Source organism: Panthera leo, chromosome B4, assembly GCF_018350215.1.
Source record: "Panthera leo isolate Ple1 chromosome B4, P.leo_Ple1_pat1.1, whole genome shotgun sequence".
Lineage (NCBI taxonomy): Eukaryota > Metazoa > Chordata > Mammalia > Carnivora > Felidae > Panthera > Panthera leo.
The window spans coordinates 55753295-55769647 of NC_056685.1; the positions used below are offsets into that span (position 1 = coordinate 55753295).

General features: G+C 32.6%; 1 protein-coding gene across 10 annotated transcripts in view; it reads right to left on the bottom strand.

The window, feature by feature from the left end:
• The window catches only part of C2CD5 (C2 calcium dependent domain containing 5), a 100284-nt gene that overhangs the window by 43586 nt on the left and 40345 nt on the right, over positions 1-16353 (bottom strand). For all 10 annotated transcript variants that reach the window (XM_042946042.1, XM_042946039.1, XM_042946035.1 and 7 more), the window contains 2 exons: positions 15307-15392; positions 9231-9339 (listed from right to left, as the gene is read on the bottom strand). In XM_042946042.1, the coding sequence (XP_042801976.1) occupies positions 9231-9339; positions 15307-15392 (195 nt within the window). The remainder of the gene's footprint in view (positions 1-9230; positions 9340-15306; positions 15393-16353) is intronic.

A 16353-nucleotide genomic window follows, 5' to 3' on the forward strand; every position in this document is an offset into this window, starting at 1 on the left:
ACTTTAAATACCATGCTCCTCCAAATAATCTATAGAACTATTTATAATTATAAAAAGATCTCACTTTAGAGGATATTAAAATTTATGTACTATATAAATTATATTTCATACGATGTTGTATTTGTCTTCTATGGGTCAAAACTCTTCATAGATAATATCACAAATCTTTTAATATATCCTTTTATTTATAGGCATGCACTGTGCTCTAGATCAATACCTCACTGAAGCTTCTTTTAGAGGTACTGTCTGCACATTTGGGTTGACATCACAATTAATTTTTTTTTTTACTGTTACTTTTCTAGAGCATGGACATAGCTTGATACTTGCCATCTTTTTAACATTTTATCTTATTTCTGAAGTACAGGTAAAACTGGTAAAGATTCGTAAAATGATAATAATAGCTTATATCTCAGAAAGTAAAGAAGTGAACAACTCAATATAATATGCCTTTATAAAACTTAGTCCCTTTGAGATTTTAGGCAATCACACACTTGCAACTAAGAAAAACTGACTACCTAAAGTGTTCAATTTAATTCTATTTTTACATAGCTCTGGAAGAGAATAATTCTGCCCTTGAGAATCTTTTAATCTGACTGAGAGAAAAGAAAATGGACAATTATTCAATCTAATTTTTAAATAAACGAGAGGAGATAAAGTGTTAGGTGGGCTCAAATAAACATTTTTAATACAACAATAATCTATCTTGTTAATGGAAGCATTAAAAAGCCACATTCTTAAACACCTTAAAGTAATATTCCAACACAAAACAACTCATTGAAGAACATAAATTTCCCTAATGAAATAGAAATTAGAGAGTTCAGGTTCAAGTGTGTATACCACCTCAAACTAGGTGGGGATTCAGTACCAACCTAGGAAGAACAGTCCCATCATACAGTAAGTGATGTGCAAATTCAGAGCAGACATCAAGCTGCAGTAATTTGGGATCTTAGGATGGTAGCTGGGATATAATCCGTGTTAGATCAAACTTGAGTCTTCACTATTCATAAAATAAGTCAGACATATAACTACTCCTTATCTGTGAGATTTCCCTCTTTATACATGGAGAGAAGATTACATATAACATTTACATACTATATTATAATATTGTAATTAACATCCAGTTATATTAGACATATAAAGAGTAAAATTTCAAAATTAAGGAAATTACATGTCTGACTTTTTCTTACAGATAATAAAGAATGGAGAGTAATTGGTATCCAGTTACATTATATGTAGACAGAAAAATTTGTATTACATTTACATGTTGCATTACATATAAAGAGAAGTTCACACATTATACATGCTATATTTACAAAGCCTTCTTGAACTCTATGTATCTACTTCCTAAAACCCTCATTAAAATACTTAAAACCAAAGTCGGCTTAACTACTTTAGGCTTAGTTTTGCACATCTGCTTATACCTCTCAGATGGAGTAAAAAATAACTACTGAGATCATCAGTAGAATTCAAGTTCCAAGAAAGCCTATCTCCATTTAACTCCTCTTCCTCCTCCTCCTCCTCTACACACACACACACACACACACACACACACACACACACACACACGCATGCACGCACAGCAAAACAGTGCAAGAAATAGCCTAGATTGGCTGTGCAAACAGGGTGTCTGCCCGCCTGAACGATCGTGTTCCCAATATCCAACATCATGTTCAAGACATGGTAGGCACACCACAAACATCCATGAATAAAAAATTTTTACTTACAACTGAAAAAAAAAATTAGATTATCAGATTGATATATTCTATAAATATTTCCCTACACATTGGTTGACTCACATTTTGAATATGTTTAAAGCATATAAAATATGTTTAAAGTAATAATTACACTTCTTTTTCTTGGTTTTGATTATTATCGCCCCCGAAGTAAAGTAAATATTCTAAACAATTACAATTCAGATAAGTAACAAAAAGAGTAACATTTTCTAAATTCAGACCACTAATCTAAAGCTTTCCTTAGCACTAGCAAAAGTTCATTTATTATAAGATTGAGAAAATCTTAAGTATAATACCTTCAAAAATCTACAATCTAAAATAATAAAATAGTGGTGCCCATGTGGCTCAGTCGATTGAGCATCGGACTCTTGATTTCAGCTCAGGTCATGATCTCACGGTTCATGAGTTTGAGTCCGTCATGGGGCTCCACACTGCCAGCACGGAGCCTGCTTTGGATTCTCTCTCCTTCTCTCTCTGTCCCTCCCCTGCTCGCTCTGTCTCTCTCTCAAAATAAATAAACTTAAAAATTTTTTTTAAATAATAAAACTTTTAAAATATTCTCAAAAACAAAAGTTATCTAGTTTTAAACAAACTGTTTTACTAACTCAGTACTTGAAACATTCACTCTTGGGGCGCCTGGGTGGCTCAGTCGGTTGGGCGTCCGACTTGGGCTCAGGTCATGATCTCACAGTTCGTGGGTTCGAGCCCCGCATCAGGCTCTGTGCTGACAGCTCAGAGACTGGAGCCTGCTTCAGATTCTGTGTCTCCCTCTCTCTCTGACCCTCCCCTGTTCATGCTCTGTCTCTCTCTGTCTCAAAAATAAATAAACATTAAAAAAAAAAAAAAATTAAAAAAAAAAAAAAAGAAACATTCACTCTTAAAAATATTGTCTAAGTTTGGAAGCTCTTTCAAACTAGTACTTTTCAAACCACATTATATATGTATTTTATATTTCCTCTTGTTGCTTCCTGATAAAATATCTAAGCTCACATGCATCCTATATAAAAAAATAACAAATTTTCATCAACTACACTGAGGCTATTGCTAATTAAAAATTATATCCGTACGCTATCCAGAAATACTTTCAGTGGTAAACTCAGAAGAGAGAAAAAAGAGATCATAGGCATTGAGAGACAATGAGCTAAGACTTTTAAAATCTACTCTGAAAATATTTTTTATAACTCAGCTTTCAAACAGACTTGGGTTTCCAAAAGATAGGACGCAAACGCTCGCTGGGGCTTTAGACTTGTAGCTGTGTAGGATAATCCTAATCTCTCTTTCTCTCAGCTCAAAGTTGCCAAGAGACAATTTCACTTGCCACATTTTACTAATGACCAAGTCCTGCTGATTTTACATTTAAAATATTTACAAATTTATGGTTAAGAATGTAAGCCCTGAAGCCAGAGTAGTTAGGTTCATGCTGTAGCCCAACAACTACCTATTTTACTTTGGGAAAATTATTGTTTCATTTTGCTCATCCACAAAATAGGAAAAATGTCTACCTCACAGCTGTGTTTTGAGAACTGAATGACCTACTACCATAAAGCACTTAGAAGAGTGCCGGGCACACAGTAAGTGCTCTATAAACTTTAGCTCTCCTATCACCACCAAATCCTAGGTCACTTATCTGGCCAGAAATACTACAGTCAACTAACTAGCCTCCCTATCTCTAGTCCTGCTGCCTTTAAATCCATTCTCCATGCTATAATCAATGATCTAATACAAATGTAACCATTGTATACCCTGTCTTATTCCTATGCCGGCCCTGTTCCTGGCATGTCACAATACAAGATTTGCACATGGTGTCTCCTCCTTCCTAGCAGCAAGATTCATCTTGTCTTTCTCAAAGTCTGTTACCAAGCCAGAAACATAAGAAGGAAGATAAGAAAAGGTAATACTGTAATTTTAAAATAAATTCTCAGATAATTGAAGTTTTTTTTTTCCTTCTTCCTGCTCCATAAAAATATTTTCTATCACTGTAGTTAACACAACCTAGGACAGCAAAGCAGTAGAAAAAAGGACACACACAAAAAAGCTGAACTAACCAAGACATTCTGTATTCAATGTCAAACAATAGTATGAAGTAACTATGTAAATATCAAACAAGTAATGGCTAGGATATTGTTTTGTAACACAGTGCTAAAGTTTCAGAACTACATTAAAAGGATGTAACAACATACCTCCAAATACACTGTCTGAAGTATAAATGTTAATCTCTTATACATCCTTCAAACTGAGCTCAAGAATTATATCTCCAAGCTTCCCTGCCACATAGTTAATTTATGCTGTCCTCTTTAGTTCTGTACCTTGTATCACACCACACCACACCACACCACACCATACCACACACCCACACCACACCACACAGTAAACCATTAACATGTTTTTCTAATCTCCCAGAATATGACCTTTTTGTGAAAACAGGGTTACTGGCATCTTTGCACACCTATCATCTAGCAAACTGGCACAAAATAAACTCTAATAAATGCTTGCATATCATATTTCATGAGATACTATTGTGTGATTAAAAATGTTTTCCTATATCTTTCCACATTTTAGTGTTTCTGGAATAAGAATATCTAATAGTTAATATATTTAACATGGTAGTATTTCCTTCTCTTTCCTCTTGGGAAGCTATCATTAATTGATGATACCTTACATAATAAATGGTGTCGGAGAATCCAGGAAATACAATATTAATGAATAATTTCTCACATTAATAAAAATTATATCAACAATTATTTTTTTTTACTGATGTGGCCAATTATTGATTTTCTATAGTAATATAGGATAATAACGGCTAAATATTCCCTAATTACAGAGAAGAATACATAAATGATTTGAATACATTTATCATATTTTTGTTCAGAATTGTATTATTTTTCCTAAAATAATATGAAAATCAGTCTGACTTCTGAGTATGTTCCACTACCATAAAGATTCTAATATCTTAGTCAAAAGCACAGAACTATGAGAACATTAAACTGAAAGTGTCATCTTTTATCTTTTTTTTTTTTCTTTAAGATTTTAAAATAATCTCTGCACCAAATGGGGGCTCAAACTCACAACCCCAAGATCAAGAGTCACATGCTCTACTGACTGAGCCAGGTGTCCCTTATGTTCTTTTAATATTTCTGTAATTCATATCCATCTTTTTTTCATACATTTACTACCTGACTTTATTTTAAATGATGGCAAGATATACTCTTTCCTCAACCGTGTTTCTCCTTGCCAAATTCTGTAATTCTGCTTACAGGCAACAAAGTATTAGACCTATAAGATTTAACTGCTTTTCTACTTTCCAAGACTGTTCTATCATCTAACACACATCTCACTCTAAACATGTTTGGCCTGACAAATTTTAAGCTCCTTAAATTATTAATGATCACTCTGTTCCCAATGTCCTTTCCCTACATAATTAGGCTTTTTCTCTTCCTATTCACTAATCTGCCTAATTTTTAAAAATATATTATGTTTATTAAATGAATCCAGCAGGGTATTTTTCCCACTAAAAACCAAGTATAACATATTCCATTCAAAATTATTATTTTAATTTTAATCAGTGTGATAATATACTGGCAAAAACTTGGACAGGAAATAGAGGTAATTTCCCTGACGACTTACCAATTGATAATCCGCAAAGATTGGACCTTATCAGATTGTTTACTAGACTGAACTTAGGTAAATCTGCATGATTAACATGAGTTACTTCAGAGTCGAACATGTGTTACTTACATCAGAACTTACATCCTGGACTCCTAAGAACAAAAAAGTTTACAATATTGAAAAGATTATGGGATATTATCTAAAATGTGAGCCTCTTAGTGTTTTTGTTTCTCTGTAAACAGATATACTTTCTGACACAAAGAACTGGTAAAATTCTTTAGGCAAAATACCAGCTTCTGATACTGAATCAAAATGGTTCCATTATTTAATTCCACAAGTAACATAAAAATTTAGATATTTATATTGAGAATATGCTTTTATCAAAAAGAAAAATTGGCTTTGACTCTAAACCACATCATCAGCTGTAAGGTTATCTTAGTTTCTGTAAAAGCTACAAACTATATCCACAAGTAAAATTACTTAAAAAGAAAATTATATTCTCACATGGAAGGGGAAGGAAGGGAGCTCATGAAAGCTGTTCATCCCCCCAAAATCTCTTACTTGCCAAATTTTGAAACACTTCTAGAATTATAAAAAAAATGGTAATAGTTGTACTTTCATAGTATTTATGGAATACTAAATATATTCAAACCTAAATAAAGTTTAAACATACTTTTTAAGTTTATCAAGTCTAGCCATTTAATACTAATATTTAACAATTAATATTTCTTTAATCATAAAGCTAATGTCTATCTCATTTACCTTATATGAAGAAACTATCCAAAATGTAATAAATATAATTTAAATTTAGCATTCTGAAAGCTAATTACCTAACATAAGCCATTTATAATTTATGGTATTTCTATGGTTTTGGTTAATTCATTTTAGTTAACACATTTTTATATTTGCATTTCCATGGGAACTGTTAAGAGTTATAACATATGTACTGCAGAATGTGTCTGTATAACTGAATTGATATTAAATCTATTTAATCTAGAACATTTCTAAAAACTTCACTGAGCTGCCATAATTTTTGTCAGCATATGTAGTACTGAATGACCATCAAAATACCTGAATTGAAACTATTCCAGTCTAGCAGTTTGTAAGATCTTGTGTTACCCATAATTCCGACAAAGGCTGAGTTCAAAACAGCAAATTAGTAGATCAGTTTTAGGTGCAGAATAGTAGGAAAAAAACAAAAACAAAAAAAAACACTACAAACAAGAACACAATTGACAATACCACTCGACAGAACTGGAAAGACACAGACAGCAGAGTTAATAAGAAGTAGAAATAGAAAGAGAAGAAGGAGCATGCTATCATAATCTAACATTAACTAAAGTCTAATTGTTTGAGATAATGACCTTGATTTTTAAAACCACCCCATTCTTTTCCTTGTTGTATATATCATGTTTGCTTAATATTTAACAAAGGAGAAAATTCTAAAAGAACTCCAAAACAATAATCCATAGTTAGCAGGTGGTAGTGGTTTTAAAATAAGATTTTTTTTCCTTCTACACTTAGTGTAAAATGAAAATTTCCCGTATTCATTAGTCAAAAAATAACTGCAAGATTCATTTGAGAGTGTAAATACGGCACTTTTAACATTAGCACATGCATTTCAATCCATTGTAAGTTTCTCTCAGCAGAGTAACTCAGTGTCATAAAATTAATACATCATCATCATGGTAGATGCTAATCTAGAGTTCTTTTTGTTTCAGCATTCAGCTTTTTTCAACAAATTAAATCTTTTTCATAAATAATTATTTATGAAACATTAAGAGCATTAAAAAGAGTTCTTAATAAAATGTCCTTTTTTAATGCATAATACCTACATAAAACCCCCAAAATGTGATATTTATATCAAAACAATGTAATATTGAAACCATTAGAATATATAGCTGATTTGTATTTAACTGAAAATAAAACAAAATTAAAATATAACTTATATATCATGAAAGAGCATTTATATATCTATGCCCATAACCTTTTGGGAAACAGCATATAAGTAACTGAAAATTTTTGAATTTTCATGTGAATTGAAAAAATTTCTGAAAGGGAAGGAAAGGAAGAGAATGTGTAAGCTGATAATTACAATACACAAATTGTATTCTGTAATAAGGAATACTGTTTTGTTCCCTGGGCCTGGATTCTTACATTTCTCACACCACTAGAATAAACTGACAAGTATGATAAACCGTAAAAAAGAGTTTGTTGTAAAAAGCAATGTGATTTTTAATATAGCTCTCTACTTAACTTATTTAAACAACCCTTGTTTGTTCTCCCAGACTCTATAGCTTACTCAGAGTACATGGAAGCAACAATAAAATAAAAATGTTTTCAGTAAACAGAAGATACCACCAACAGTTAAATATACTCCTGAAACCATGTTTGGAGCTTATCAGTGGGTGCCAGCTATCAAAATATTTGAGTCAATGGTGCATAGAAACACAGGTAACAAGCCTTGGGTCACACAGTTAATGTCAGGTATATTAACTCAGTATTTCCTTGCACTTTCCAAATAATTCAAGTTCCCAAACACAAAGATACGGAACTTGCAGTGTCTTCAATGTCTCAACACATTAAACTGGCATCATTCATATACAGAATGCCTTTAATTACTGCAGAATATACAATACTATGTTAAGAAAAGACCTCAAACTGGCCAGAAAAAATAAGGAACATCGGAAAAAAATAACAAACCAGAGAAGAAAAAGAGAAGACTAATGCTTAAAGTATGTATTTGTTCAGCTTCAGAGTTAAATAATCCTAGCTACTATTGCTCTCCTAAAATCTCATTCAGAGTCTGGAAAAAATTCCATTCTGTTTCTCTATAACTATTAACTCAAATGACATCAAACCACTTTTACTTTTTTTTTAATTAAAAAAAAAAACTGCATTAACTTTTTCTTTTTTAATTTAAAAGGATGGTAATGCTCTGTATCCTCAAAATCACTATCAGCAATGTTTTACATAAAATAGTTTCAAAGCATTTTTTTCCTTTTGTAGCTGTCAGTACAAGCCTCAGGAAGAGGTTATTGGAAGTGACAATTCAAAATTTTCAAAAGCATGTATGCATATGTGCCAAATAAGAATACTAACATAACTTAGGTCTAAGGTATATCATCAAAATAATAAGTGGCTTGAATGAGTTACTGGGAATCCAGTCAATGAGAGATGCAAGAAAACGCTCCAAACAGAAAATTTCTACCACACTTTTCATGCTTATTTTATATTCAGAAAAACCACCAAAGCATTCCTAATCCAAGGGCCTGAAACTGAGACTGGTTTGAGGCCTTTCTTTTATAATCATGGCCCCATGTTTTAAAAGAAGTGGCCTACTCTTCTTACCTGTTTGCTTATATAGAACAAATAGCTACAGAAAAGAGGTCTTTTCTCTACGAGAAAGCAGACAGCACTTTTTTTTTTTTAATTCTTAGACAATACACAATGTTTACAATTAAATTTCAAAAGAACACTTGCTTTTAGGAATAAGGAAATTACTAAAATAATCCACAAAGAGTTATTGCTAATGAAAACAATTAACATCTTAAGATAAGGGCTGCAATGGTCAAACTGTAAAAATTTATTATCTGTCTGGGTCAAATAGCAGACTCAGAAGTTAATTTAAGGATTCCCTCAAAGTGTTAACTAGGCCAAAAATGAATCAAAATTTGTTTTATATAAAAAAGCAACTAAAATATACTTCTACTTATTTGATTATTTTTAATTAAGATTACTAGAAATACTTAAACCAACATGTGCCAGTTTATACTTTCATTTTCATTTCTCTTTTCAGATAGATTTGATTCTTTAAAACTATAAAAATCAATTTTAATAACCACAGTTAAAGTAAATGAAACACTGAAAACAAACTCTTAAAGAACATACCAGGATTGTGGATGCGGTCCAAAAGCTTCACAGAACGTGCACTAACAACACCCCCAACATGCACGAGAAATCCAGGAGGAAATGCCGTCAAGGTAAAAAATGGAAATTCCTAGTAGAAAGAATGGGGGAAAAATATAACTGACCATGTGCAAAGTACAAAAAATGTGCTTGTTAAAAAGCCTGACCCCTTTAGATTATATTCATATTGTGAGATATGAATTCTATCCGTTAACAAAAGGCCACCAGTTATACCTCACTCATGCTTTGTAATTAAAAGTTTCCTTGGATGTTTGGAGTTCCTAATCCATTTTCCCATATATATCATGTTACACAGAATCCAAACACTCTTCTTATCAATTCTCAATGAGGAAAAAACAAAAAAAGGTTCTCCGAGTTCCAGTTTGAGATATGTGAACACATTCTTCCTTTCTCTCAATCTCTTACACTGATGCAAAATCACAGTGAGATGAGGGGATTCCCCTGCCCTTCTACTTCGGGTCTGCTTTGCAGTGGGGCAGACACCTCCTGACATACACACACCCAATTCCAGGCTACTGGTAAAGACTCTGAAGGACTGGTGCAAGAGATCTACAAGAATGTGGGACTGAAGGAGGAGTGAGAGAATGTGCAGTGTGGGTTAAGAGATTCACAGAAAAGTGAAGGACAAATACCAAGTTGAAGTGGGCAGAGAATCACTGTGTGAGATTATTTACTCTATCAACAACGAGCAGCAGGAGAAAACTTAAGTTCACAAATGTATATTAAGGAAAAGGGAGAAGTATGCAGATGACAGCAAGGGAGGCAATAAAATCCCACAAGTTCTTCCAAGTTTTATTCTCCCCTTCTCTCTCAGGGATATCTTTCAATCTCATCAATACAGAGGCAAGAGAGAAATGGTAGAGAAAGGAAATTCATTGAAATAGCACCAGGAAGAAAGGGGAGCTCCAGTGGCTCTCCAAATATGGAGGCATCTCATATTACACAAACTGGATGCAAGAAAAGGAAAATTAGTATCCAACTCAAATGGCTACAAGATTAACATAGATCACTTAAACAGAAATCACTTACCAGTAGCCTCAGCTATTCAGAACATAACTCAGAACTGGAAAATAAGCCAACCAGAACTCTCAACAGTCAAAAAAGAACTGTTATAGTTCCAAGTACTAAAGGTTATGTATTTGATTCATAAGAGATCCCTATAGATCATATCCACACTATGACATACAGTGATTATAAATATACAATTATAGGAACGTATTTTAAAATCTATCAGTATCTTTTTTTCTGGACAACAGCAGATTAAATGCAGCAAATGAAAGCTGGGAGATAAAGAGATACAGAGTACTACTAGAAGCAAGCACATTAAAAGCAGCAAGTACCGACTGAGTGCTTAAAGCATGGAAAATACAAACTCACCAAAGCATAATTCACAAAGCACAGCAACTTGGAGTCATTTAGCACAAAGGCAAACAGTCCTGCACACTTCAGTAACCCATTAAGAAATAGTATAAAATACATATATACATATGTGTCTATATCTATAGACACACATGAATTTAGAAATAAATTCAGACAGAATTTGTAAGGAATCTTTAAATTAACAAGGGTAAGAAAAACCTAGGCTACATTAAAAAAAATTAAAAATCAATCTATGGAAATGGATAGGTTTGGCCCACCTGATAGGCAAAAGGAAAACCATGAAAAGATAGGAGAACTTCAATTACATTATTATAAAATGTTTAGTCAAAATACCTCCTTACTTCCAATTGAACTTTTTAAATACTTAGTAAGTTTTAAATGGGAAATATATAAGTAAACTTATGCTATGAGAAATTTAAGTATTTTAAGTATTTAGGACTCTAGGATTTTTGTTTTTCAACTTTAAGTACACAGTTTTTAAATTTTCTCAAAATACTGAGGCCGAAGTATAAAAAAAAACACTTTACATTTAATCTTTATACTTAAACATTTTGAATATTCTGGACAAGAGACACCGGAAATAAAATTTTTATAAGCTACATGAAAAGCTGTACTTCCTTCTAAAACTAAGAAATAAGTTAGGTAAATTGACATATTAGAAAACATGCGCATATAAGAATTTAGGTAAGGGGTGCCTGAGGCTGAGTCGGGTAAGCATCCGACTCTTGATTTTGGCTCAGGTCATGATCTCGCAGTTCGTGAGTTCAAGCCCCATATTGGGTACAGCCTGCTTGGGATTCTCTCTCTTCCCCTCTCTTTCTGCCTCTCCCTTGCTCATGCCCTCTCTCTCAAAATAAAAATAAAAATAAAAATAATTTTTTAAAAATAACTTCAAAAAAACAAAGAAGAATTTAGAGAAGTATAAAAATGAACCTAAATGATTTTTCTACTTGAGATTCTGATTCTTCTCCCAAATTCCAGAAGACAGATAAAGGGACAAGAGGGAAAGCATCATACTAGAGCTGGTGGTCATAGCAGAAAAAGTAGGGGAACGGCTGCCCAAAGACATGGACACCCACTCTGTCAATTTAAACTCTATCCTACACGTCCCCAATTCATCCAATCAGCACACCTACTTTAACACCCAATATTTAACCTGGTGTAAAAAAAAAAATGGCATTGTTATGGAACCAAAATGACATTTTTAGATAACTCTCTCATAAGAACTACAGATGAACCTACAGAGGACTGTTAAATACCTATCATCTCCACCCCCATCACCAGTGACTACTATGGCATAGTTACAAAGTGCCAGCCCTCTGCAAAGTATCTTAAAATTATGCTTTATAATCTTTCCCACACCCTAAAGTAAGAGTTAAGAGGGCCTAGACTCTACATGAGCAACAAATCTTATCATATGGCTTCTTGTCATTTTTTATTAAAACAGTGAGGCAAGGAGCTGGTTTTAATCTCTAGTCTATCATAACACCTGATGAATTTATAGGTTTTCGTCCATTGAAAAGAACAGCTTCCGGGGTGCCTGGAAGTGCCTGACTTAACAGCTAAGCATCTGACTTCGGCTCAGGTAATGATCTCACGGTTGGTGAGTTTGAGCCCTACATCAGGCTCTGTGCTGACAGCTCAGAGCCTGGAGCCTGCTTCGGATTCTGTGTCTCCCTCTCTCTCTGCCCCTCCCCTGCTCAGAGACCACAGAAGACATTTTCTCTGAAGAGTCCTAATATTTAAAGTGCCTTCCCTTGTGCTACCTAGGTAAGAATTCATATGTTGATATCTTGACATAAGCCAAGTGCATGCAGTGTAAATCTATTTAATACTATGTGTCCAAAGACAGGCTAGTTGGAAAATCTGGAAACACAATAGGAATAATTTTTTAACATTTAAATAGGATTTTTCTTAAAATACATTTAAATCATTTATTTTTTTATCAAATATATTTTTTATTATCCTGAGATACCTTGGTCAACTTTCTAGATATAAAACCCCATGCCAGGTTCCTACTATGATTTATTGCATAATTTTACTCAACTTTTGCAAAGATCATAATTTATCAAAAGAGTTTGCTTTATATCAATGTTTCCCAAAGTATGTTCCTCACTAGCAGGTATTTTAAGTGGAATATTCTTGTAAACTATATTTGGAAATACTAGGTTAAACCAAGTCAACTAGGTTTCTTTACTGAAGAAAAATATACATCCCAGCATCTGAAAAGTAACTTCATTTTTCCTAGAGGTGAAAGAAGAGTCATACTGAAAAATAAATCTATTTGCTTTACATCAAATAGTTCATAGGTGGAACCTAAATCTAAATAAAACTTTTATCTCTATATCTTATCTCCTAGTAATCTGACACCTATCGCCAAGATCTTGTCAAGTTATTTTTTACTGATTTTGTGAAAGAAAAAAGATAACATTTTTATTTTTGATAACTCCTACTTGAATAACTCATTAAATAAAAGATGCTGGACAAAGTTTCTCAAGAAAAAAAAAAAAAGCCATACAATTTATTAAGGGTGGCAAAGGGTAGAAAAGAATATTTTAAAAATGAATATAAAAAATGGTATATCATATGTGCAATTTGATCTAGTATTCAAGTTGGCAGAGTTAAGGCATATCTGAACTCATATGGGGAGAATTCTTCATACTTCTGTACAAATCTTTCCCAAAACAAAGACATACATACTAATGGTAGCCATAGCTTTTCAGGAAAGCTAAAGATCATAATGCTTGTCCTATTTTTTATATACCCAGGATAGAGAGGTAGTTTCCTAAACTCAAGTGACTACTGCAGGGTTAGGTAACATAAATATATTGCCAACTCAGGTTTTACGAAGTTGTAAATGAAAACTAGAGTTTTCCCACATCTTTACCATTAATTCCATGAAGAGTATCTAATAATGTATGCCTCATGTATTAATGTGTCCAAAACTTTAAGAATGTTTAAAACCATACTTGAAAACATAAATTTTATCCAAACTAAATCTAAAATAGTTTTAACTGATTAGTATTTTCTTTTCTTTTAAAGCTAGGTGTTTTCAAAAGTTCCTAATATAGATAATGAAGTCACAGGCACAACATACAGGCAAAATCTCACATCAAACATCAAGGCAACCCAAATTTTTCTGTTCTTGTGAATTCTAGAATGATAATTACAGGAAATGCTCCTTGTGTAAGGAACTCTGTAGAGAGTGTAATACTGGGAGTGGGGGAGGAGGAAGAGCATTCTAGCCTAAAAAATGAGAAGTGAACACGCACACCTTCACTCTGACCCTCTTCTCTGTATTTCTAGTCTTTTTCTATGTTTGGTTTTAACAAATGGTTTGAATGGTTAAGTGGGCTTTTGCAGGAGAGTAGCTGGTATGCCTGCAAGGTGCGAAAGTAGCTCAAAGGCAATTGCTGCCTGATAGGTACAAAGCAAACAACTGTGTGCAGCTAAAGTCTCATCCTTCTGCTTAGCTCAGCTTTCCTCTTCCCTAGCTTTGTCTAAAGGGCAAACTGCATACAGGTACTTTCAGCACAGGAAAGAAAGTCTAAAAAAAGTCTAAAAAAGAAGTTGTTATATTGTTTGTAATAATAGGATCTGAAAAAAACTATTCTCAAAAGCTAAACTCTAGAGAAGAAATACCTGTGTTTTATAGAATGCATTCTTTTGTAGGTATTTACTATGTTTTATCTTTTTTTTTGTAATGCTAGTAAAAAATGGAACATGTAAAAGAAAATTCTATAAATGCTTATAACTTCCAAATCAGACACAATGAAAGCTATGAACTGTGCCTTAAAATAACTGACATAACATATAAGTAATCATGCACTGCATTAAAGAGAAAAAAAATGAGCCTCATAGTGCTGATAAATTTTTAAAAATTGCATTACGGAAAGAAAAAAAGCTGGCAACATTTGTTAAAAGCTTAAATAAAACTTAAATGATCAAGATTAAAACTAGAAAAGCTACCAATACAAGAAACAGGCTCTCACACATGTTCAGAAACATACCCGCCTTCTACAGAACCTATGAGGCGATCCTCCCTTAGCAATGAAGTTTATATAAAAAACAAAAAATAAAAAGAGAAAAATCATCCAAAAATTTTAACTATTCATTTTCCCATTTAACATTGTTAACTAAACATTAAACTTACAATAATTAAAGAGATGTATTCACATACCAAATAACCACAATGTTTATGTTAATCTGTAGAAATACGGAATCTGTGCATTTTTTACCCCTAAGAGATTGGCCAGCCATAAGAATTATTTTAGCATATAAACATATTAATATATTAAAGAATTATTTTAATATAATATAACTAAAATATTTTTTCTGAGAAAACTCTATTTCCTTTTATATACTATAATTTTAATGCAAAATTAGAAATGACTTCATCATTCAATGGATATTTCCAAATAGACTATTTCTAATAAAAGACTGGAGGACAAAACAAAAAAGTTACAGAGCTATTCCAAATTAAAAGTAATTATTCATAAACAAATTACTTTGATACCTTAAATAAATTATGGACCGCAAAATTACATTATAGGTACATAATCAAAACTAACTTATGGAAATAAGTTAAAAATGCATGGAAGCATACTAAAAAAACACATTAACAGTTTAAGAATAAAGAATGTTGAGCAACTCTTACCCTTTGTTCCAGTGCTGACTGAGTCTGTTGTCTTAAAAGAGCTTTAAACGGCCCCCCTTCTTTTCCAGCACTACCACTTCCCATTCCTACAGAACATCGGTACATAAATAACAACCAAAAAACAGCTATAGAAACAAAGTTTCAATTGCATTCATCTTCATAAATATCATGAGTCGAAATCTATTAAAATGATCCAAACTTTAAAGTACTTCATATAGCAAGTATTTTACTCGATTTTATTCACAAAGTTTTCTTTAGAAGCAAGATGTCAAAGCCATACTGATCACCATTGGTTTTGGACTCAATTTGTTCTAAACCTTATTTTTTTAATTATGTTAATGTGATGAATTTTTGTATAATAGTCAACTTTGAAAAGTTGAGTCTTCTAATATAAAATAACCAAGATACTACCAATTACAGTGAGCCTTGAACAACATGGGTTTGAACTGCACAGGTTCACTTACACGTGGATTTTTTTCCAGTAAATACAGTAGAGTACTGTAAATGTACTTCCTCTTCCTTATGATTTTCTTAATGACATTCTCTTTCCTCTAGCCTACTTCACTGCAAGAATACAGTATATAATACATATGTACAAAATACGTGTTAATCGATTATTTATGCTATCAATAAGGCTTCCAGTCAAAAATAAGCTATTAATAGTTACACTTTGGGGAATCAGAAGTTATAAGTTTATGTCAGCTTGTCCAGGGGTGTGTTGTTCAAGGATCAACCATCCCTCGCTATGCTAACAATTTAAGAATACTAAAAGAATGTTTAAAAGTAAATACAGAGAGGATAAGCACTAATTGTGCTCACTTAAAATATTCCAAAATTCTCTAAAGAGCATGAGTTTTAGGCAATTTTGAAATATAGTTGTATCTATTTTCTGATAACTTCCCATTCCTAATATATCGTTCATGACAAAACACTATTAACATTCATAATTTTTAATAATCATTTGTAAAAACCAACATAAAAGTATTTTTAAAAACTAAAAATCACAGACATATAATAGACACATCACAAATGTACATAGTTATGGAT